Source organism: Culex pipiens, chromosome 3 (assembly GCF_016801865.2).
Source record: "Culex pipiens pallens isolate TS chromosome 3, TS_CPP_V2, whole genome shotgun sequence".
Classification (NCBI taxonomy): domain Eukaryota; kingdom Metazoa; phylum Arthropoda; class Insecta; order Diptera; family Culicidae; genus Culex; species Culex pipiens.
Window position 1 is genome coordinate 50,956,450 of NC_068939.1, and position 23,970 is coordinate 50,980,419.

The following is a 23,970-nucleotide window of genomic DNA, read 5'->3' on the forward strand; positions in this document are numbered from 1 at the left end:
TCATGTTAAACTTAATTCTTTTAATTTCTATATTGATATTTCTAAACGGAAAAATGGTGCAAGAAAACAAAATTATCCATTCCGTAAAATTGTTAAAATAATGGAAAAACTTGAATATTTGTCTAAAAATGTACAAAAAGACACGTTATTTAAATTTCTTTCAGTTTTATTTGTTTTTACTTTAAATTGAAGTTTTTTTTTTCTATTTTTTTATACAAATAAGTTTGCAAAAACTAATGTATTTTCCAGAATAACTTTTCAGGCAAATTATTTATACTGAGAATAAATCGCAGCAAATATTTAAAAAAATAAAAAAAACGTAAGAATATATCGCTGTGTTGAGGAAACTGAACATAAAAAATTGCAACGACCATTGAAATTGAAATTTGAAAACAATAACTACCTATATCATTTCAAACAAACAGTAATTAAAATAAGTCAAATAAACACATTTTTGAATCTTATTTGCATCACTAGTTCAGTTATTTATTTACTTTAAAAGAACCCAATAATAAAAATTGTAAGAAATGTGTTTACTTTTTTAACCTGTATCAAATATTAGGGGAAATTCTCGTATGTTTGGCAGGTTAAGCACTCGCTCCTAACTCCTAGTTCCGGCCCGCCACTTCTTCAGAAAAATCAGATCTGGCCCGCAGGGGGCCCAAGAGGTTGGGCACCTCTGCTCTAATATTTAAATGACGAAAATGTCCAATATTTTAAATCATAACAAAAACTTCATGGCTAATAAAAATTGACAGAGGCAGTTTTTCGTGTTATGTATGGAAATATCCTTAGGTATTTTTTTTAAATGAGTGCTTTTTCCCATTTGCCCGGAAAGCTTAGGGCACCCCTGGTTCAAATATCAGTAACTTACGAAAAGTACTATTACTTTTCAAAATAAATGGCTGTATTTCTGATTCTAAAATTATTGGGCATCATTCTGAAACATGTTGAAATTTACAAAAGAAAAACAACAGCACTTAGAACAGCAACTGGAAATTTAATCCTCTGCAGTTTTTTTCAACGTCCGCAGCAAACCTAAAACATCTGCACCCAAAATTCACACAGACTTTTCCCCTCCTCTATCTGGCATCACGACTGTACGTTTGTGTGCGTGCAATCGCGCTTGTTTTGATGTTTGATGACAGAACGAGGAGAGAGAGAAAAAAAACTGAAGCGCGCCTCCCCAATCCAAAAAGGAAAACACAAAAATTTCGCGTCTGGCCAGCGCGCGCGTCCCGGAATCCGTTTCGCACGTAAATCCGGTTCCGTCGTGAGTGAAAAGTGGTCCACGGTGTAGCTAGCGTTGGGTGCCAGTGGAAAACGGTGCTGGTTGCGCGATTTTGTTGATTTTCTGCTTGGTCTCTAAAGAGTTTGCGGGGGTGGACATTGGGACAGCGGGAAGGTGCCTAGCTAGCCAGAGTGGGTTCCGAGAAGCGCCAAGAATGTTGCGTTTTTGCAACTTGATAGTGACAGACGGTTCGTGTTACGATGCTTGTTGAGGTTTGATAAAAAACTGCGGAGGTGGACAGTAAACCCGATTCTCTCGGACCTGTTTGTAGCAGAGCGAAAAGTGTTCAAAATTTACTAAGAAATGCCTTCTGGAAAGTAAGAGTTGGTAAACAAACAAACGAGAATTGCCATGGCCGGTTACAAGTGCGTCAATTTTGTGGACCTGTGCCGCTTGTGCGCCGGCAGCGGCATCGGTGGCAAGACCGGAATTTTCTCCGAAGAAGGCAAACGTAAAAATATGCTGACCAGAATTAACTCAACACTGACGTTGAAGGTAAACGTTACAATAATTATACAGTTCATTAAAAATAACATGAATGTTTCCCCCAGATTCACGAAAAGGACCGCCTGCCAAAGGGCGTCTGTTCACGCTGCGTTCGCCAGCTGGAGGCCCACGTCGAGTTCCGGGAGGCGGTCCAGCGGGCCCAGGAAATGCTGCAGAGTTGCCTCAACTCAACCAAGCTGAAGAATGGCGGGATGGTTTACATCAAGGATGATTCTTCCGGCAAGGACGGCACGTCGTCGGCGGAAGCCCTGGAACCCATCAAACCGGTGGAACTTGCCAGCCCTCCCCAGTTGCACCCGCTGCCAACGTTGCAAGCGATCCAACAACCGCCGGCGTTGCCAACCCAGGTCAAGCCTCAACCTGCTCCGCCGACCTCGATCTCGACGGCCACTCCGCCAACCATGACGCCCATCATCATCAACAGTCTCCCAAAAGGCTTCGTTCAAACCAGCTCCGGAGGAGCAGCAAGTGGCGTCCAGTCTGCTACCATTATGGCACCGAATGCGGACTTCCTCAACAGTATCATGCAAGCGGTGGGGATTCAGGCGCAAGGCAGTGCCAGTACAAGCGGAGAGGCGCAGCAGCAGACACAAAGTCAAGCTACTCAACAGCAGCAGCAGCAGCAGCAGCAGATGGCGCAGTACACTATCACGCTGGATGGGCAGACGATTAAGGCGAATCAGATTCATTACAAGATACAGGACTCGAATCAAACGTTTGTGACCGGCGGGGCTGGTGGGGATTCCGGGGAGCCGCAGCAGCAGCAGCAGACGTAAGATTTCTGTTTGTGACTTTTTTAAATTGTTAATTAAAATGTATTGTCGCTGTTTTAGAAACTACACTCAAATGGATGAATTTATCAGGCTGAAAACGCCGGTCAAATCTATGAAGAAGGATCCAGTTACGGTAAATATTAAAATTGAAATTGACAAATTTGTTGAAGAATTGATCATTATGCCAACATTATTCTCCACAGCCCGAATCCGCTTCGAAGAAGCCCAAATTCAGCGTTCTCATCAAATCACCCGCCGTCGCCTCCGCATCTCAGCAGCCGCAGCAACAACAACCGACCCTGGTGGCCACCTCAACTCCCACGAAATCTACTCCGATGGCCATCACGGCCAGTCCCATCTCGATCACGCCCATTTCCTCCACGGCCACCCTAACCAGCTTCGCCAGCAGTCCCATCAACACTTCCCAGACAATCGTAACGAGTGCCAGCAGCAGCAGCAGTCCGATGAAGTCGATTCCGGTCACGTTGGACGCCAAGATGTTCACTGCGGCGACGAGCCAAGGAAGCAACAAGGCTTGCATGGTGCCGATCATGCTGAAGACTGAAGGCGGTGGGGAACAGATCGCGCTGGCACCGATCGCTGCCTCCGCTGGGATGACGTCCGAAATGGGCAAAAGTGTCGTGCCGAGTGTGCAGTACGTGCAGATGAAGCTTCAACCGGGACCGGACGGGATGTTCCGGCTGGCACCGGCCGGAATGCCTCCGGCGTTGACGCTGACTCCGCAGGGCTTGCAGCAGTTTGGTATTCAACCTCAACAGCAGCAGCAGCAGATTCAGATTCAGCCCCAGCAGCTGGCGATGCCAAGCGTGCAGGTTCCCCTCTCCAACTATCTCAGTCTAGTCGAAAAATCCGGACAGGCCGCGCAGGTCACGCAAGCCGAACCCCAACCGAATCTGGTCATCACAACTCAACCGGTCCAGCAACAGCAACCTCAAGTACAACAGCAGCCAACTTCTCAGCTTCAACTCGTTCAAAGATCTCAACCCCAACCGCAGTCCCTTCCGACTGTCCAACCGCCCAAACCAAAACCCCAAAAGCCCAACCCGCCAGCTCCTCCCCCACCATCGCTAAAGCGTCGCGAGTCCGTCGAAGATCTGCTAAACAGCTCGTCCGACTCCAGCAGCGGGGCAGGTTCCCTGACGGCGCAATCGATCGCGGCCACCCAGCAAATGAAAGCGATTTCGGCGCTCTCGATCAAGCAGGACTTGGCGGCGGCTGCTGCGGGAGCCGGTGGCCATCACGATGCGGGAAGTGGCGGCAGTGGCGGCGCCAACGCGAACTCCGCGTCCGGATCCGGTGGGGTTAGCTTCACGGCGTGTGACGTTTGCTCGAAGACGTTCAAGCGCAAGGAACATCTGATGCAGCACCTCAAATCGCACGTTGGGCTGAGGCCGTTCAAGTGCGAGGAGCCCGGATGTAGCAAGTCGTTCAGCAGGAAGGAGCACCTGATGAGGCATATCGTGTCGCACACGGGGAAGAAGCTGTTTTCGTGTCCGGTATGCAGGAAGTACTTCTCGAGGAAGGACAATTTGAACAAGCACAAAAAGTGAGTTGACTTGTGATTCAACTTTGTAGTTTAAACCAACCACATTTTTTTTTTAAATTTTAGAACGCACACGGAAAACAGTAGTTCGGCACCGTTTCACTGTTCCATTTGCAGCAAGGGATTCTACATGAAGAGCCAATTCCTGAAGCACAAGCAAATGCACGAGACCGGCCAGATTGGAGCACAAAAAGTAAGTTTAGGTTCTTTTTCAATAGAATGTTGTTGAATTCGTCATTTTTTCAATTGAATGACTCCAGTAATACAATTCCACCTGAAAATAATTAAAGGTCACTTCTCTGGGGTAGATTAGGCATGAAGGCTACCCAATTTGAGGTCATGTCGAGGAAAGCTTCGGTATCAATTTTTAAAATTATATATGATTTTTTTCTCCTTTTTGGGTTCAGAAGAGTTAGTTTTTCAAACAATTATCGGAAATTTCTTGGATTCAACACACCAAATGTTTCAATAAAATTTATTTTGTCTGGATGTTTTTTTTTTATTTTTATTTATTCAGATTTTTTTTCCATGTACATTCATTCAGTTAAAATATTATTGAGTGTCCAATCACAATCGATGACTTTTCACCTCAATTTTAAATACTAGCAACTTTAATTTATTTATGAAATATTGTAGCTTTCGCTATTCAGTGATTTCAAATGTAGGAGGTCCTACGTATACAAAAGGGAAAGGGGATACCTTAAAACTAACTTATAAACTATATAATGAGCGGATCAATGCAGCTGAAGACTGCAATGATTGTTGGCCTTCGAGGAGTGGACTGTACTTTTCGCGACGACCGGAGACGTTTCGGACAGGTACAAAAATGCGACCGATCGATTCAACGTGTAAAACTCGACTCTCGTTTATTCTGTGTAAAAAGTGTGTTGGTGTGTGTGAGTGTGTAAGTGTATCTCTGTCATCTCTTGTCGTTCGCACAGGCAGACTGGGGGTGCTCAAGTCTGTACAACAATGATTTTTGTCGAAATGCATCAATTATCTTATTGGACATAACATCCAAAGTGTCAACTTCGGCTAATTGATGAAGTTCACTGGTGCTGAAGTTTTTTCTTTTTTTTTTTTTTTTTCTTCATAAAATTATTTTTATTAGGTCCTTTTCGGTACTGGGACCTGGTTAGGACCGAGTTGGCTTTTGTAATTACATTTGACTTAATAATTACAGAGGATCTTGTGTGTAAATGTTAGTGGGAGGGGAGCCGATTACCCGCGGCCTACTCGGGGTTAGTAGGGAAGGGATTGATGTTAAAGACAAGGCGTGGGAAGGGAAGGGGGATTGTGTAGGGGTTGGTTGGCTCTGCTGGCCTTTGCGTTTTGTCCTCAGCCGCAACTCGGTGTCCAGCTGCTGGGGCGATCTTGCTTTGCTTCCGGTGCAACCAGAAACGACGGCTTTGTGCGAAGGCGAGTTATACTAACTAGAGGAAAACTAACTGAAGGGAAACTAACTGGAAGAAAACTAAATAGATATTTTGGAATCTGAGAGGAACTGATAGATAGGATAGAGAACATCAAGGTCTAGTTGAGACAGCGCGTATCGCATCGGGATTTCTGGTGGTCTTCCTCGGGCCCTGAGGGTATCTTTCAACTTAATTCTGTGAGCCTGGTGATCTGGACACGCCCATACGAGATGGTCGATGTCCTGATAACCCTGCCCACAGTCGCAAAGATTCGTATCACTCATGTTGATACGGTAAAGATGAGCCTTGGACGAGTAATGGTTCGACATAAGGCGGGACATCGTTCTGATGAATCCACGCGTCAAGTCCATTCCCTTGAACCAGGCTTTTCTTTGCACCTTAGGTCGTATGGAATACATCCAACGTCCCTTGGTGTCGCCGTCCCATTGTGTTTGCCAATCCAGAAGCGCACGCTGCCTCGGAAAACCGTAGCATTCTTGTAGGCTAATTGGCCTTTCAAAAATGTCTCCACTCTCAGCACCCTTCTTGGCGAGCAAGTCCGCTTTTTCATTACCCGGAATCGAGCAATGAGCGCGGACCCACACCACCGTGATGTTGAAGGACTGAGCCGCCAGGTTGTTTAAAGTCTTACGTATTTCCGTGAGGAAAAACGTAGACTCCCTGGTCGGCTTCAGAGACCGGATAGCCTCAACAGAGCTAAAGCTATCGGTGAAGATGAAGTAGTGGTCAGGTGGCATGGTCTCGATGATTCGCAGTGCGCAGTAAACCGCGGCTAACTCTGCGACGTAAACCGAACTCGGGTCCTTCAGCTTAAAGAACAGCTGATAAGATTCATGATAAACACCGAAGCCCGTACAGCCGTCAAGCTTGGAGCCATCGGTGAAGAATCTGTTGTTTGGAGGAACATGGTTGTACTTTGATGCGAAGATCGACGGTACAACTCCCCGCAGAAGATGGTTTGGGATACCGCGAGTATCGGATTTCATGGACGTGTCGAAGCCAATCAGGGTGCTGCTGGTTAACGCAGGCGTGCGCTGTACCGTTGTGCTCGGGCTCCACTCCCACGATGACATAAAGTCATAATATAGAAGCATGCGCCGAGACTCAACGTGAAGGTTCAGCAACGTTTCAAAGTTGTCAATTACCAGTTTATTCCTGTAATCACACCGGATCAGGAACCGGTAAGACAGTTCGTAGTAACGAGTTCGCAGAGGCAACACTCCCGCCAAGACCTCGAGGGTCATGTTGTGAGTTGAGTGCATGCATCCCAAGACAATGCGGAGACATCGGTACTGTATCCGCTGGAGAACCAACAAGCGTGATTTCGCAGCTGATTGGAAGCAGAAACTGCCATATTCCAGCACCGAGAGTATTGTTGTCTTGTACAGTCGAAGCAGGTCAGAAGGATGAGCACCCCACCGGTTGCCAGAGACGCTGCGCAGAAAATTAGTTCTTTGCAGGCACTTTTGCTTCAGGTAGTTGATGTGCTTCCCCCATGTTCCCTTTTGATCGAAGATGGTACCCATGTACATGAAGTGGTCCGACTGCTCGATAGTCTTTCCCGAGAGAGAAAGATTGAGCTGTGCCGGTTCATGCTTCCCCGTAAAAACGACCAGTTCCGTCTTCGCCGGAGAGAATTCAATACCCTTTTCAACTGCCCAATGGGCCAAGTTGTTCAGGGTATCTTGCAAGGGTTCTAGCAGATCGACTTCCTTCTTGGCAGCGATTGAAACCACTGCGTCATCTGCGTACTGTATAAGGGTGCAGTCTCCGGTCAAGCAATCATCGATGTCGCTGACGTAGAAGTTATACATGGATGGACTAAGGCGTGAGCCTTGTGCCAAACCCATGTAACTTATCCGGGTGATTGCCAGATCACCTTGCACAAAGTGCATGTGTTTTTCAGACAACAGGTTGATGAGGAAGTTGCACATCGTCGGATTGAGACCGCTCCGCCGCAGCTTTACTCCCAACACATCGATGGAGACTGAATCAAATGCACCCTTGATGTCTAGGAAGACAGAAGCCATTTGCTGTTTCTTACCACGGGCTATGTCGATCCCTGTGGCCAGCAAGGCTAGACAGTCGCTTGTTCCCTTGCCTCTCCGGAAGCCATACTGCGTGTCTGACAGCAAGTGCTCTCGTTCCATCCATGGTTCGAGGCGGTCGAGGATCATCTTCTCCAGCAACTTGCGTAGACACGACAGCAAGCTGATTGGACGATACGAGTTGTGGTCGGACGCCGGCTTACCGGGCTTTTGAATGGCAACCACCCGGACCTGTCGCCATTCGTGTGGAATTACGTTCTGCTCCACGAACGTGTTGAACAGATTCAACAGACGCTGCTTGGCGACGTCCGGAAGATTCTTCAGCAAGCTGAACTTGATCTTGTCCGGACCAGGAGCAGTGTTGTTGCCCGTCAATAGTGCTATGGAGAGCTCTACCATCGAAAAGGGATTAGCATCGCTCCCATCAACAACGTCGAATGATGGTTGTGTCGGCACCGAGTCCGGGCACACCTTCTTGGCGAAATCCAATATCCACTTGTCCGATTTTTCCACACTCTCGTTCGGAACGGAACCTCTACGCATGGCCCTCGCAACGCGCCACAGAGTGCTCATGGACGTATCTGCTGGTAATCCTTCAACGAACTCCCGCCAGTACATTCGCTTCTTCCGCTTCAGAGTATTACTATACCTGCGATCAAGAGCTCTGTACTTTTGGAAGTTCGCTCGGATTCCACACTTGCAGAAGTCCACATAAGCTACAGACCTGGCCGCCGAGAGATCCGTACACTCCTTGTCCCACCAGGGGAGTGGAGGGCGCGTTCGGATGTATGGTCCCGGGACGGGTTTCGTCTGAGCTTGTATCGCACTGTCATAGATCAAATTAGCCAGAAACGCATATTCTTCAAGCGGTGCCAACCCATCTCGCAACTCAACTCCAATGGAGACTGCCTCCGCGTACTGTTTCCAGTCGATATTTCGCGTCAGATCGTAAGGCATCTCCACCGTTGTCGATTGCTGTGGGCCATGGCTAACCAGAATAGCGATCGGCAAATGATCACTGCCACGAGGATCTTGAAGCACGTTCCAGTCACAGAGAACTGCCAAACTGTTGGAACAGAGCGACAAGTCGATGGCACTCGCCTTCGTACCGGACGTAGTTGGCGTTGGTGGTGTTGCAATCCGCGTAACTTGCTTGTCCCTGTTTAGGAGGGTCATCTGGAAGTCGTCGCACAGTTCATGAATCAGATATGCTTGAGGGTCTGTCTTGTGACTTCCCCACTCGGTGCTGTGAAGATTAAAGTCACCCAGAACCAGTCGCGGTGCCTGCAACAGCTCAAGCATACCCCACAACTTTTGTCGAGTTAACGACACCTGTGGAGGAACGTAGACGGACACAATGCAAATGTCCAGTCCTCTGATCCTGGCCTGTACTGCGACTGCTTCGATTCCTCCTAGCTTCGGGAGCGTGACCTTTCTAAAAGTGTGGCATTTCCTGACCCCAATCAGTACGCCTCCACCTCTATTTGGCCCTGCCCTGCTCTCTGTGATGATGTTGTACCCCCGGAAAGCTGGCGTCTCATCTCCGATAAGAAACGTTTCGCTCAACGCAAACACATCACAGTCCCGTTCGAATGCGAATTGTTGAAAATCGTTTAACTTGGGGGTTAAACTTCTACAATTCCATTGTAGAAAGGAGATGCCGTTTTTCGTTTTTGGTGTATTACCCATCAAAGGAAATGAACGACAAGAGGGGCATCGTGCTAGCAAGCTGTTTCCCGATGTGTCTAGCGAGAGGCTCAAACCGCTTTATGATTAAACGCGTCGGTTCACTCACAAAAGAGCACAGCCATTCCACGATTGTGGAAAATGTAAGGACTCCTTTGAAGGCATTGGAGATCGGATTCGGTTGAGGAACCGTTTTTAGGGGGATCTTTGGCAGCTTGGGAACGGGCTTCAGCGGCTTGAGAGGAATCGGTGCCGGCTTCGGAGCGGGCTTACCCGACGGACCGAAAGGAAAATCCTCCTCGAAGTTCAACGAGTCACTTTCCTTACCCTTGCCGCCAGCGGCTTTCCTGGACTTGGAAGCCTTGTTGCGCTTCGGGTTTGGCCCTGAAGAGTCACTTTCCTCGTCTCTCTGGAAGAGGACCTCCACATCGGAATCTTCGTCCCCCGAATCTTCGTCCGCCAAAGGAGCGAAGCGATTGGGATGGGTCACCTGACTAAGGATTTCCGCGAAGGACTTCTTGGAGCGTTCCCTCAAGGATCGCTTCATCTTGTCCTCGCGCTCCTTGTACTTTGGGCACTGCCGAGTTTTGTGCGGTTCCCCGCCACAAAGCAGGCATTTTTCAGCCTGCTTTTGGCATTCCACGTCCTTGTGGGGGCCGGCGCACTTTGAGCACTTGCTCTTGTTGCTGCAGTAGGTCTTGGTGTGTCCCAACTGCTGGCAGTTTTCGCAGCTCATCACTCGCGGAACGTACAATCGAACTGGAAGCCGAAGCTTGTACAGCTCAATGTAGTCCGGCAGAGCTGACCCTGCAAAAGTCACCCGGAACGAGGCAGAAGGAATGAACTTCTTCTGGCCACCCTCGGTGGTGACGTTGCCCAGTTGCCGGCACTCGAGTACCTCCACAGCTGGAAGTTTAGGGTTCTTGAAGCGTCCCACCGCCCTTGAGAGGTCGACAAGCGACAGACTGTCATCGGTCACCACGCCGTCGATCTCGACTTTGTGGGCCGGAATCCAAACACGGTACTCAATGCTGAACCGCAGATCAGTAACGATCTGATTAGCTTGCACCGCGGAGTTCACGATCACGCGGAGCTTGCTCTTGTTCAGCTTGGTACATTCGACCACCCCAGGATAGTGCTTCTGCAAATCCTTGGTGATCTGTACAAAGTTTAACGGCTTCTGTTTGGGCCGGAAGAAGACCACCCATTCCGTTTGCGATCCCTCTTGATACTGACGAGGACGAGGAATCGGTTTTTGGGAATGAGGATTCAGGGGCGGGGGGGGATTTGGATCCGGATTCGGCACCGGTGTTTTAGGAGGAATTGGATCTGGATTGGGAGAAGGAATTGGGTTTGGAGTCAAGGGGGGATCTGGAGTCAAGGGAGGAATCGGTGGTTGAGGGGGAACCGGATTCGGATCTGATTTAGGACGCTTTCGCTTCTTCCTCTTAGACCCGTCCGTGGATCCCCCTTTACCGTCAGCATCCTTATCCTTCAGGAAGTGGTCCCTGTTGGTGGTGTTTGAAGGAACTCCCGAGACAGAGTCCTCCATTTCCACGTCCTCGTCACCATCAATGGTTGAATCGAAATCAGATTCCTCGTGTTCCGACTCGGTCGGATCCATGATTGAGGAAAAAACGGAAGAAAACTAATCAAAACCAAAAATAAGACTAAAATAACGCAGAAGAAATGAGAAAAAAAAATCTAACAGGAAAAAAAAAACTATGAGAAAAAAAAAACTAAAAGCAAACAAAAAACTCGCCTTTCGCACTCACCGCCGAACTGGCCGCACTGGCTGCCGCCCGCAGCGGGATGCGCGGGAAGCTCGTTTGCGCGCGCTTGTTGTTGTTGTTGTGCTGCCTGCTGCCAGCCACGTAAACAACGGGGTTGTCTCCGACCTGGCCTGGCCGAAAACTGGTCCGCCGACCGCAGTCGACTCTCCGGGGCCGATTCCACCGACCAACGACCGTCTCTCGCCTCAGCTGCCTCCGCGGCCGCTGCTGCTCACTCCTCCTGCTGCTGCTGCTCGGATGCAGGAACTCGTTCCTCTTACGCTGCTGCACCGCCGCCGTGTCCACGACGACCAGATTGTGGCTTCTCTGACCACCGGAACGGGCTTGTCCGCTCGCACACGCCTCGGAATCGCCGTGAAAAACGCACCAAACACACCGCGAAAAAACACGACTAACCGCTGAGACTTCTGCCGGAGCAATGTTCCAGCATGGTTTTCAGAGCTACATGAAGTTTTTTCTTCCTGGTTAAGCAACAGCTTGTCCAGATCGGCACAGCATAAAGCATGGCAGGTATGAAAGTTTGTTTATAAATTAACAGTTTATTCTTGAGACAAAGTCTAGAATTCCTGTTTATAAGTGGATACAAACATTTAATATATTTGTTACATTTAACATTTTGTCTGGATGATAGGTTGTTGTCCAAGGATAACAATGCATTACAGACGAGACTCGATTTTGAAGGCCTTGGAAAAATTTCGGATAATTGAATCAAGAAAGTTTATTTATTGTGTTATTTTTGATTCTCGAGCTCCCAAAACTACTCTATAGTCCCATAAAAACCTTCAGATAATCGAAATTCTGATACGATTATCAGAGGCTTCGGAGAATCGAGTCTGGACGGTATCAGTATTCAACCAATATATTTTTGTTTGGGTTTTCCCAGGCGGTTTTCTGATGAAATATTTATTTATGCAACAAGTGGCAAAAAGAAGATTTTTCAACACGTATGTGCACTTTTTTGAACATGGGACAATTACGCGTAGAACGGCAGTACAGTCGTTCAAAAGTAAGACTTTTCGATACAAGTGCTGAAAGTTTAAACTTACAGTTACTGCCGTTCTACGCATAATTGTCCCATGTCATTTTTTGACGATTTTGACTTAATGACATTTTTAAATTTAGTTTGACGTGTACTTTAAGAAAAACACATAAAATCTGGTACTTTGTTCGGAAACTCATTAAAAACAACACCAAGTCTGTTTGTCCCATCGTTAAACTTCTACGCATAATTGTCCCAACAGGTATTTTCTTACACAGAATCATTAGTTTTACGAAGCATTATGTCTTGTTTACCTGTTGTATAGCAAGAGAATCACAAATAAGGGTGATGAACTGGTAACGGGGGCGATTTGGGACACATAGGGCGAATAGGAACCTACGGGACAATTTTGCGTAGAAACACAGAAATCGGTCGAAAAATTTCAATCGCGTTTTTCTCAGTTGCACTTTTTTGAACATGGGACAATTATGCGTAGAACGGCAGAGTACTCAAATGGATGCAAATATGAGACTTCGGATAATCGAATAATGAACAATATAAATGTTTTCCTTGCTTAATTTTTTTTTACTTTTAACATCAAATTCAACATCAACATTTTGGCCACCATCTTGGATTTGAAAAATCCAAATCCTTTCAGAGTAGTTGAAACTCAAAATAAAAATAAGACAACAACAAAAGATTTTTTGTGATTATCCGAAGATTCGATTATTCGAAATGAAATTTGACTAAGGCATTCGGATAATCGAGTTTGAGTGCTGTTGTTGGCGTTGAAACATTTGAATTAAGTTTTATGTAAATTTTATTTTCAGGGAATCCAAATGAACTTAACCCCAATAGTTTGTGCAATCACTTTTAAAACAAGTCCAAAAAGATTAAATAAATCATAATCGATCAATAAATAAAAATAAATCAACAAATGATATGTGAAAATTCAAAAATCTGTATCTTTTGAAGGAATTTTTTGATCGATTTGGTGTCTTCGGCAAAGTTGTAGGTATGGATAAGGACTACACTGAAAAAAATGATACACGGTAAAACAAATTTGGGTGATTTTTAATTTCACTTTTTGTCACTAAAACTTGATTTGCAAAAAAACACTTTTTTTATATCTTTTAGGGGACTTCAAATTTCCAGAATGGGCAAAAAATCTTTGACCGAGTTATGATTTTTTGAATCAATACATTTTTTTTTCAAAAAATCTAAATATTGGTAGCAAAAATTTTTCAACTTCAAAATCGAATTTGCAATCAAAAAGTACTTTAGTGAAATTTTGATAAAGTGCACCGTTTTCAAGTTAAAGCCATTTTTAGGTAACTTTTTTGAAAATAGTTGCAATTTTTAATTTTTTTTAAATTAGTGCCCATGTTTGCTCACTTTTGAAAAAAATATTTTTGAAAGGCTGAGAAAATTCTCTATATTTTGCTGTTTTGAACTTTGTTGATACGACCCTTAGTTGCTGAGATATTGCCATGCAAAGGTTTTTTCAAAAAAATCAAATCAAGACTATCATTTCAAAAGGGCGTAATATTGAATGTTTGCCCTTTTTTGTTGTCCTCAACTCTTTCTCTGGAACATTGAAAATCACAAATAATTCGAATCGATGAATATGAATTTTTCTAAGTGTCACCTAATTAGCCTGTAATTTTCAACTGATGATATCTCGGAAACTATTGCTCCGATTTTCAATGTTCAAAAATTAAACCTTTGCTGAATTATCTGACCTTTTCAATCAAAAGTAAATAAAAGTACTTAAAAAAAATTATAATTTGGCCTAAACTATGAAATTAAGAAAATTATCTATTTGTAGACCATTTCAAATATAAAGCTTGATTACATATCCATTGAAAACCAAACTTACTGTTCCGAGATATCGCGAATTAAAAAAGAGAGCAAATTGGGTGACACCGAGAAAGAAAAACATTTTTCTCACAATATAAACTTTAAGAAGCTATATCTTAGCCATCAGCAGTTGATCAACAAAGTCAAAAAAGTAAAGTTGCAAGAAATTTTTTCAGTTTTTCAAATATATTTGAAATATTTACTGGAAATACCACAATGACTAAATTATGACTATTGTATTTCAACTTCCAGGTCGTCAAAAAAGTTCAAACCAAAGAAAAGAGTGAATCTTTAAGCACGCAACCACAAAATCAGCCGCAAGTTCAACTTCAGCAACAGCAACAGGCACAGCCTGTCCAGCAGCAACCGCAACCTGTTCAGCAAACTCAACAACCCCAACAGCAACCCCAACAGCAGCAGCAAACACACCAAACCATTCAAATCCAGCAACCCATCACCATCCAGCAAACGAGCATGCAACCCACGAGCGTAACGCTCCAACAAGTGTCCCATCACCATCAACAGCAGCAGCAGATCTTCACCATTCCCGCCCACCAACTTCAGAGCACCGCCGGCAAGGGCCAAATCATCCAAATCGCGATGCCAACCAGCATGGCCCAACACCATCAGCAGCAGCATCAGCAACAGACGATCCAAACCGTGTCCGGGGCCAGCCTGGCGGGATTGTCCGCGGGGGCAAAAACCGCCATCATCAAGTCGGCGGACGGGAGTACGGCCACCGTGTACAACATTCCTTCGAATTTCATCATCGACGGGACGCAGTTTTTGAGTGCGGCGGCGTCACGGGAACTTATGGGCAACATCAAGATCGAGCAGATATCCTAGGAGCGGCGGGAGGTGGTGTGGGTTAGCGGCGGCCACTGATTTAACGCATTCCCCGTGTTTTTATTTAGTAGAATTTTCTTGCTGCCATATTTTAAGAAACAAAAATCATTGAAGTCGTTTATTGTGCCACCAGTCGTAGATTTTACATCACGCAAAAAATATGAATCTCAAAACGCACAATTAGTTCAGCATTGCCATAAGTTCATTTCCGGTCGTTGCTCCGACAGCCATCAACCAACTGTATTAGCGAGGCCTCATTTTTTGGCACGTGTGACCTTGGGGAGGCGTTCAAGCGTAATCGAGGCACATTTTATGAGCACATTGGCGTATCATTTCACCAATCCCGATGTAAATATATCAACAGAGCCGGAATCACTCACGTAGTTTTGTTTTTTTGTTTGATTAATTGTTGTGTAACATGTACGTGTAAAGTCACTTCTGTTGGTCGTGTGGTATTTATTCTTCATTTAGAGTGTACAAATGTCGTATTTCAGCATAGCTGTCGTGACTGCATTTAGTGTTGATGGAGGATGTTCCGGAATGACCTCCGGACCAAAGACAACCGTTACAAGTGTAAGAGAAAACAAACAATCTAAAGTATTTTGTATGACGAAAAGATTTCGTAAATAGATTTGTGTAAAATGTAGCATATAAGAAAAAGTGAGAATAAAACGAGCCCCCAGTGTCGAAATGAACTTCGCTTTTGAAATCAATCTCTTTAAAATAAATATCACTGCATAAAAAAAAAACGATAAAATTGCAGTGAATAAAAAATCATCTGACTGGTTGTCTGGCAATTTAAAACAAATTTGGAACCGCAGCCGTAATTTACGAATTTGGGAGGGGATTTCGCCATCGGTTATAAAAGCAACTTTCGATTATAGTTTACAGGTTGTCAGCCAAGTTCGCGATGTTCCAAAATTCGGTGTTGTTAACTTTTACCATTTTTTTATCATTTACTCGAGCTGAGGTAAGTAACAGAACAAAAAGTCGTGTTGGCTGGAAGTTTCGGATTTTCGGAATTGAATGCTACTTTGAGCAAATTACCAAACTAGAGTTGTTCTCTCCGTTTTCCCAAATCGACTTTTCTTTATTTGTTTAACTGGATGAAACGTCCCAATGTCAAAGGAAGTCATTTTACATAACTATTATATCCATACAATTTTGGGACTGGTCATACAAAATGGCTATGTAAATGTATGAAATTCTTTTGACAAGATAAATTAAAAAATACCTAAAAAAACTGGGAAGTCGTAGAGAACTAGGGAAAATTCTCGTATGGCAGGTTAAGCACTCGCTCCTAACTCCATCCAATTAACAGTTTTTACTATTTAAACAACTTATTTTTAGAAACGTGTTTGCTCACTTCCTATTCATTACTTGAATTCAGTTTAAAACGCTTTTTATGAGCTGTAATTGAACTTTAAAGTGCTGTTATGGCATCATGGATTTTTATGAATGGTCTGATATTTTTTTTGTGTGAAAATATCAGTAAAATTCAGGTGTTCCACAATTATGGAACAGGCAATTTGGAGGCAATGTTGTGCATAAAAAAGTCTTGAAATTCAGTTTATTATTTAAAAAGTACTATTTTTAATAGTGTCGATATAAAGGTTCTAAAAATAGTAGGGTCGACAGAAAAGATGTGTTCCGATTTGTTGGTGTTCTGAATATGTGGGATGAATGTAGAAATACCAATTTTGCAGTCGAGTCAAACAGATTATAAAAATAAGATTCTGAAAGAATTTAAAAAATAAGCCTCTTTCGGAATTCAGCGATTTGTTGAAAAGGTTCAACAAACCATTTTTTTATTTTTGTTTTTTGAATGTTTTAGAATATCCCTTAAAGTGGTTTAAATTAAACCCAAAATGTTAATGACAATAATGATAATAATAAGTTTGTTCATTGGACCTTTCTATAAAAAAAAAACTCCAGAAATGTTCTTTTTTATTTCCATCCCCGTAATATATCCAGTACAGTTCCTACTATGCAACCTGCCCGGAAAGGTACGCAAGGACTACCATTGCGTCCTGCTGCACACACCCACTCCTGATGCCGCCGGTAGTTATGAAGTCCTGTTTGGCCGTCAAACTTCCGCCAGTTGTCCGGGGTCACGTCGCTCCCGAGAAACCCCATGTAAGATTAGCGAAAAAGTTTCAAATTAAGAAGAAATGAAAGTGTTTTTCATCAGTGCCAGGCAGAATGCGCGCTAAATATGACCAAAATATTGACCAATAAGAAATTTTCGGCCGTTCGAGCCAAGCAAGTTTTGACGTCGCGGATTCCACCCAAATCGGAGTGGAGCAAGCTGGTCGAAAAGGCGGTCAACACATGCTACAAGGCGTTTTATGTGAGTTTGAGAGCATTTGTCACAGAGTAAGACAGAGTCACTACTGCCATTTGATTTTAGTTCCACTTTGTGGTACATCGCAGGTACATCGCACGCCTGCTACCAGCAAACCTTATGGAGCCAAAAAATAAAATGACATTTCTTCGGACTGCTCGCTCTGTGTTACTCTGTGATTTGTGTTGTTAAGGTTATTTTTCTAGATTTCAAAATTGTCTGTTCACAGGTCAATCCCTTCGATTTTCATGAAGACATTAAAAATAACAAAACTTCCAGTCAGTGTTTACCATCAGCCTCTCTGTTTCTGAACTGTGTGATTGGAATAACATATCGGGTAATTTTGTAATTCTTAACATTTTTTTATTTTTTATTCCAAAAAGAGGTACCGTCATCTGGGGTGAACCGAGACTACAGTCTGAAAAGGGACAGCAGTGTTTAGAGCACTTAAAGGTTTTAAATTTGGAAATTGATGTACACATTCTGTTGTTCTAAGTCTGTTATATCCAAAACCAACCAGAAAAATCAGAATATTGTGCTGAAACATGGTTAAAACTGCTGTCCCAAATTGCCCCATGTGTCCCGATTCGCCCCAGTTGAGGTACTATACATTCCGGGACATTCGGGAAACTTCAATTTTATTGATTATTACTCTTTCAATCATTTTATCTCAAGAACGGGAAGACCAATCTTCAATGTTTCTGTTATGCCCAGAAAAGGTCATCCATGAGCTTTATTTTGAAAAGTCGCAAATTTATTATTTTTCCTTAACATCAGTAGATTGTAACAATTTTATGCAATCATTAGAATTCTAAAAAAGAAAACAAAAATAATCATTCAATGTAAAAGGTATTTTATTGAAAAATGAATGTCATTGATTTTTAAATTTACAGTTTATTCTGTAATTTTCTAAACGTTTAAATTTGATAAAAAAAATTACAGCAGAAATTAAAAAAAATCTAAAATCAATTTAATTTTTTTAAATGCTTTATTTCCATTAACAAACACCAATTTTTGGCAAGTCAGTGTAACGTACTTAATGGATGACCCAATTGCCAATACAGTCGAAACTCGATAATCTGAAGGTTTGTATGGGTCTTCAATTTTTCAACAACAAATGAAAAAAAAAACTGCAACAAATCGTCGATTCCCACGTTTTCTCAAAACTACTTTTCACTGTATTTTTTTTTATTTGGATGAAACTTTGTCTATCATGTCTTTTATGCTTGTTTTTTTTATCTCTATTTATTAATTATTGTCTAATTTTACATCTACTACATCTAGCTTCTCATTTTTATTCATTAAAATACAATCATCATTCTCTTACTATTGATTCTTGATTTTTATAAAATATATTCTCTTTTACTGTCTATTGTTTTCAATCTTCACCCTTTTTTCAAACAAGTGAGGTTTCAGCCCTTACTCAATTTATGGAATGGTTAAAGGATAAACACAAATATGACCGATTCTTAGCGAAGCTACACCAAAATGTCACATTTTTCAATTTTCAATGTGATTTTTAATATGATAAAAATCATTTTTATTATGATGCAATAATTGCAATGTGCTTTAAATGCGTTTTCTTACCTTAAAAGCCAAGAATATTGACCAAATGTGGTCTGCAAGCCATTGAACGGGAGAGGAGTTTTTTCATAAATCTGCTCCTTTCGTTGTCCCGTCACGAAAAGAAATGGCTGGCAAAAACTCAAATTTCAACCAATTCTTTCAGTTCAAGGAGCAAAAGATTCGTTTTTTAATTTGTGATAATGTGTAGAAGAGCAAAAGTTTTTAAAAATCAAACTGGCAAAACTGTAGCGATTTTTGTAGTGTTCCTTTTAAAAGTCCAGTTTTACGATGTTGTCCCGTCACGCTACATTTTTATTTCAGGAGAAGCACAGGTACTATATGGTTAATTCTGCATGATATTTCTTTTTAGGAAAATCAATTATCTTTCCAAATATGTAATAACATTGGGGGGTTTCTTCTTTTATTTTGCCACTACAGCCAAAACGCTGAAAAAAACTTGGAATTTTTTTAAAAGGAGCCGAAGAATCGGTCATATAATTATTGTACTTTTGGTAAACTTTTATAACATGCTTAGGACCAAAAATTGTAACAAAACACCGCGTCAAAAGAAATAGCAACAGATAAACACGACTCAACACTAGGAAAGATTTCAGCAGAAAACAATACACAGTAAAATAACAACTAGTTTTTGAATTCAAACTAAAAATAAAACAGTTTTTGCTTTAATGAAAGTTGATAGGCACACTATAGATGGTTAGGCGCTTATACTTACATCTAACTCTACGTAATGTACCACCCCCGGCCGAGTTAAAATGCGTAACCGGAAAAGAAGGTGTGCATGCCTGGCACGAACACTCAAAGCGTGTTCTAGCGTGTTGCTCGTACTGACTCAGAGTAAGAGTGAGATGTAGGTGTAAGGGCAGTGCGTGTTCGTCGGGTACCTAGTGCGGTCAAGGCCCGTTCTTACACTGAAAATTGCGAATTGCGAATTTTTAATCACATGATCACCCTTAACTCTGGCTCGATGCTGCCATCATGCGATCGCGTGCTCTGTTTGTTTTTCAACAATGCTGCAGCTGGATGGTGAGACGAGATAAGTGAAGTGCTTCTGGGGACGCGCAGTCCTGTTTTCTCGCGATAATTTTTGTCTCTTTTGTGTCGCTGTTTGTGTGCATGGGGTGATTGGTCATAATAATTAAATAATGCCTTCATAAGTGCAGTGCTTCTTGGGACGCACAGTCCGGTTTTTTTCGCGATAATTTTCGTCGTAAATGATCGTAAAAAGTTATTCTAACTTTCAGTTTTAGTATTAACTCATCAAACTATCGATTTTATGAAGAGTAAAGCGTTATTCATTTACTATTTTTGAAATTTGCTCGCGTTATCTAAATTGTAAAAACAGTAAAAATATACTGATAAGTCCAGCCCATAGCATTACTGCTCGGCTGGCACGCGTACGGTAAAAATAAACCATTTTAAATAATCAATTATCTATCTTTCCGCAGCCGGCTGCCTAAGATTTAAAAAATTTCAACCGATAAACAAAATGCTCATGGTCACATCACTGCCACTCGTGAATGCTGACCTCATACCCATCTACTAACCCCCTCAAAACTCATGTGATACTTTGTCGGAGAAGCAGTCGATTGGGCGGTCTCTATCACTCAAGTATCGGACTAACATTCCCATCCACTTCCCCGTGACCCTACCACTGGTCGTGGCCGGCGCCGGTATTGATCAGCATGATAGGGGCCTTTGAGAAGTTGCGAAGCGAGGAAAGATAGCACACACTCATCTTCCACGGCTCGTGGATGTAACTTCTGGAGGTCCTGGTCAATAACGGAGTAGCAACTGCGGGTGGGCACCTATGCTTATGCTTATGCTTAATGCTGCAGCTGGATGGTGAGACGAAGTTAGGATGAGGCGGGGGGTTTGACATTTTTATGCCCGCGTCTGACCCGCCGCCTATTTCGACGGTCGTTTCCAACGACCGAGTCCAGTTAGGAACTGACCGTACATTATATTTTACTAGAAAGTTCTACAACTTTGCCAAAGATACCAAATCGTTCGGAAAATCCTTTTCAAGATTTGGGTTTTCGAATGTTTTATAGCACTTTTGTGTTGAAAGTTCTCAAATTCATACGGAGAAGCCACTGCGAAATTTGGAAAAAAAAATCGATAGACAAAGTTTCATCCAAATAAAAAAAAATTTAAAATTGGGGAAAAAATTGGGAAAAGCTAGAGGATTTATCATATTTGAATGGAAATATTACAATTTAAATCAGACCTAACAAAAAGAAAATCAAACCTTATTCAATTTTCTATACCGTCAGTGGGGGTGACATTGGGTCTGGGGGGTGAGATTGGGTCAAAGTGATTTTTTACGGATTTTACCATTTTTCAGGTTATTCTCAATGAAACTGAATTCTGTTAAAGGGGTTGTGTAGGGGACATCTTAAAATGACTTCGCTGAAAAAATCTCGTTTCTAGAACACGGTGTATTTTTTCGAGACCTCAAAGATAAAAAATTCGGTATGTCTGATATTTGGCACCGTGAAAGAAGGGCTCTTTCCCGACATTTTTGTGGGGTATACCGAAATATTTCGTCGGGGGGTCTAGAGCAACTTTTTTTTTTAGAGATTATTTTTCGATTTTATGGGATATTTGTTCAAAAAAGTCTCAGAAAATCGGTGCATTCATGTTGATATCACTCAAACTTCTTATGAATATGCCTTGGGGACTCTAACCAACTATATTTGACCAATATTTGACCTCCAATAAAAAAAATCGATCCAAACTTACCAGATTTCTAGCTTTCTTTGAAATTACCCCAAAATCCAAGCTGGAAACCCCGATACGACCGAAAATAAATCGTTTCTTTGTACAATTTGTCATGAAAATACAGCAACACATTGCCCGGATACAAATTTGAGCAATAAACAATGCAAAACATGGATTATTTATTTAATAAGCTGTTTATTACGCAATAGGCTCCGAAAACTATTTTTTCAATCCTCTGCCACATTACACCATTACATTTTAAAACATTTTAGAATCAATCACATTGTAGAAAACAGTTTTCTGAACAAGTTCCATAAAAAAGCATCAGTTTTGGTTCAATATAAGCAGAGATATGCCCAATTTCCTGAAATAAATAGTGCCTTTCTCCAAAATTTCTTAATTTAATTACCTTTCTCAAGATGGGCACTGCCTACTGAGTTTTGTAATGAATGCTATAGAATAATTTTCATGAATTTCGTTAAAACTTGTTATAATTTTTAGGTTCCATTAAAATATTATCATCATAAAAATATCTTAGTAGGCAGTGCCCATCATGTGAAAGGTAATTAAATTAAGAAATTTTGGAGAAAGGCACTATTTATTTCAGGAAATTGGGCATATCTCTGCTTATATTGAACCAAAACTGATACTTTTTTTATGGAACTTGTTCAGAAAACTGTTATCTACAATGTGATTCATTCTAAAATGTTTAAAATGTAATAGTGTGATGTGGCAGAGGATTGAAAAAATAATTTTTGGAGCCTATTGGGTAATAAACAGCTTATTTATTAAATAATCTATGTTTTGCATTGTTTTATGCTCAAATTCGTATCCAGGCAATGTGTTGCTGTACTTTCATGACAAATTGTACAAAGAAACGATTTATTTTCGGTCGTATCGGGGTTTCCAGCTTGGATTTTGGAGTAATTTCATAGAATGCTTAAAATCTGGTAAATTTGGTTTGATTTTTTTTTGTAGAGGTCAAATATGAGTCAAATATAGTTGGTTAGAATCCCCAAGGCATATTCATAGGAAATTTGAGTGATATCAACATGAATGCACCGATTTTCTGAGACTTTTTTGAACAAATATCCCATAAAATCGAAAAATAATCTTCAAAAAAAAAAGTTGCTCTAGACCCCCCGACGAAATATTTCGGTATACCCCGCAAAATGTCGGGAAAGAGCCCTTCTTTCACGGTGCCAAATACCAGACATACCGAATTTTTTATTATTAGTTTGTTCTAAAAAACACACCGTGAGAACAAATCCTGTTATTTTGGCAGATGTTTAAAGTTGGGGTACGTTTTTGGCCAAAAATCACCTCTCGAAAAATCATTTTTCTAATATTTTTGTTAGAATTGCTCGAAAACTACCCAAATGTTTGAAAATCTCCACTTCAAACATTGTAGCGTGTCATTACGATTCCCTCGAACAAGAAACGCTGTTGGATGACTTGTTTTTTTACCATATCGTTGTATTTGAGTATCATTTTAGTTTCATTTGACCCAATGTCACCCCCCCCAGATTGGGTCAATTTTCAAACTAATGGCATTTAAGGTAGTGTTCATCAAAATCGACCGAGCCACGTAGCCTAGTGGTAACGCTTCCGCCTCGTAAGCGGTAGATCGGGGTTCAAATCCCGGCTCGGACCAACACAACTGGTGATCTTTTCCCTTCTGGAATCGATTGCTTAGTAAAGGGAAGGTAGTGTATCGTCACAAACTGGACCTTATCACGACACCTTAGGGAGGCGACCTATGGAATGTTAACATTAACCTAAACATGTTAACATTAAGTTGAGAATGAAAATTGCCACTGAATCCGCTTTGTAAATGCCGGCCCCGATACTCTTCACGGGTGTTCCCCTCAGGAACTGGGAAAGATTTACTTTACTTTCATCAAAATCCACCATATTTTGGGAAAATGTTAGTAAACTATCTAAGAACAAATCTACTTTGAAAGATTTTCGATGTTATTTAAATTGTTTTTGTTATTAAGAAAATACGAGAGGTGTATCGTTTTTTGACCCATAGTCACCCCCACTGACGGTAATCAAAGTATTTAAAGTCTTTAACTTCTCACCAGTTGGGACCAATTGCAGAAGTCTTTGTAATTCAAAATCATATTTGGAATATATTGAATTCTATTTTGCATACATGTAGTTTGCTTTTAGTGTTATTATTACAATCAGTATTCTAGGAAAATGTGTAACTCAATCATATATATAAATTTTATGTTTTTTTCTTAACATTTTTTAAAATTAATTTCAGGATTGCCCGAATGCTAGCTGGATTGGAGGCGAGCGTTGTTCAGAGTTTATCCGTACCTTAATGGATTGTCCGTACATTTTCGTCCAGTCTACAGTGTATTGAACAGAATTTAATGTTTTCAATCTAAAAAATTCCTTGCTCTAATAAAAAATTGCATTAATCATTCACCGAGTTGCACATTAATTCATTGCCATCCTGCTTCATTCATCCCAAAGGCGCAAATTCATTCTCGTTCCAAAGCAGAATCATTGAAACCTGTTTTG

General features: G+C 42.0%; 2 protein-coding genes across 2 annotated transcripts; both read left to right on the forward strand.

The window, feature by feature from the left end:
- The first annotated feature begins 1,214 nt into the window (after positions 1-1,214).
- Positions 1,215-15,156, forward strand: LOC120418491 (transcription factor Sp1-like). Its single transcript, XM_039580929.2, has 6 exons — positions 1,215-1,786; positions 1,843-2,570; positions 2,632-2,704; positions 2,775-4,138; positions 4,202-4,328; positions 14,190-15,156. Exons 1-6 carry the CDS (start codon positions 1,643-1,645, stop codon positions 14,781-14,783), a joined length of 3,030 nt encoding a protein of 1,009 aa, XP_039436863.1. The 5' UTR covers positions 1,215-1,642; the 3' UTR covers positions 14,784-15,156.
- Positions 15,157-15,690: 534 nt separating this feature from the next.
- Positions 15,691-23,907, forward strand: LOC120418511 (general odorant-binding protein 67-like). The gene is made up of 5 exons (XM_052710714.1): positions 15,691-15,753; positions 16,758-16,919; positions 16,975-17,133; positions 17,357-17,464; positions 23,708-23,907. The coding sequence occupies exons 1-5, from the start codon at positions 15,694-15,696 to the stop codon at positions 23,807-23,809; spliced, it is 591 nt and encodes a 196-aa protein (XP_052566674.1). The 5' UTR covers positions 15,691-15,693; the 3' UTR covers positions 23,810-23,907.
- The last annotated feature ends 63 nt before the right edge of the window (positions 23,908-23,970 follow it).

Bases quoted from the DNA above. Each gene is read 5' to 3' on its own strand.
- LOC120418491 (XM_039580929.2), top strand. From the start codon at position 1,643: ATGGCCGGTTACAAGTGCGTCAATTTTGTGGACCTGTGCCGCTTGTGC. The intron at 1,787-1,842 runs GTAAACGTTACA...TGTTTCCCCCAG, and splicing joins ACTCAACACTGACGTTGAAG to ATTCACGAAAAGGACCGCCT. The intron at 4,139-4,201 runs GTGAGTTGACTT...TTTAAATTTTAG, and splicing joins AATTTGAACAAGCACAAAAA to AACGCACACGGAAAACAGTA.
- LOC120418511 (XM_052710714.1), top strand. From the start codon at position 15,694: ATGTTCCAAAATTCGGTGTTGTTAACTTTTACCATTTTTTTATCATTT. The intron at 16,920-16,974 runs GTAAGATTAGCG...GTTTTTCATCAG, and splicing joins TCGCTCCCGAGAAACCCCAT to TGCCAGGCAGAATGCGCGCT. The intron at 17,134-17,356 runs GTGAGTTTGAGA...GTCTGTTCACAG, and splicing joins CATGCTACAAGGCGTTTTAT to GTCAATCCCTTCGATTTTCA.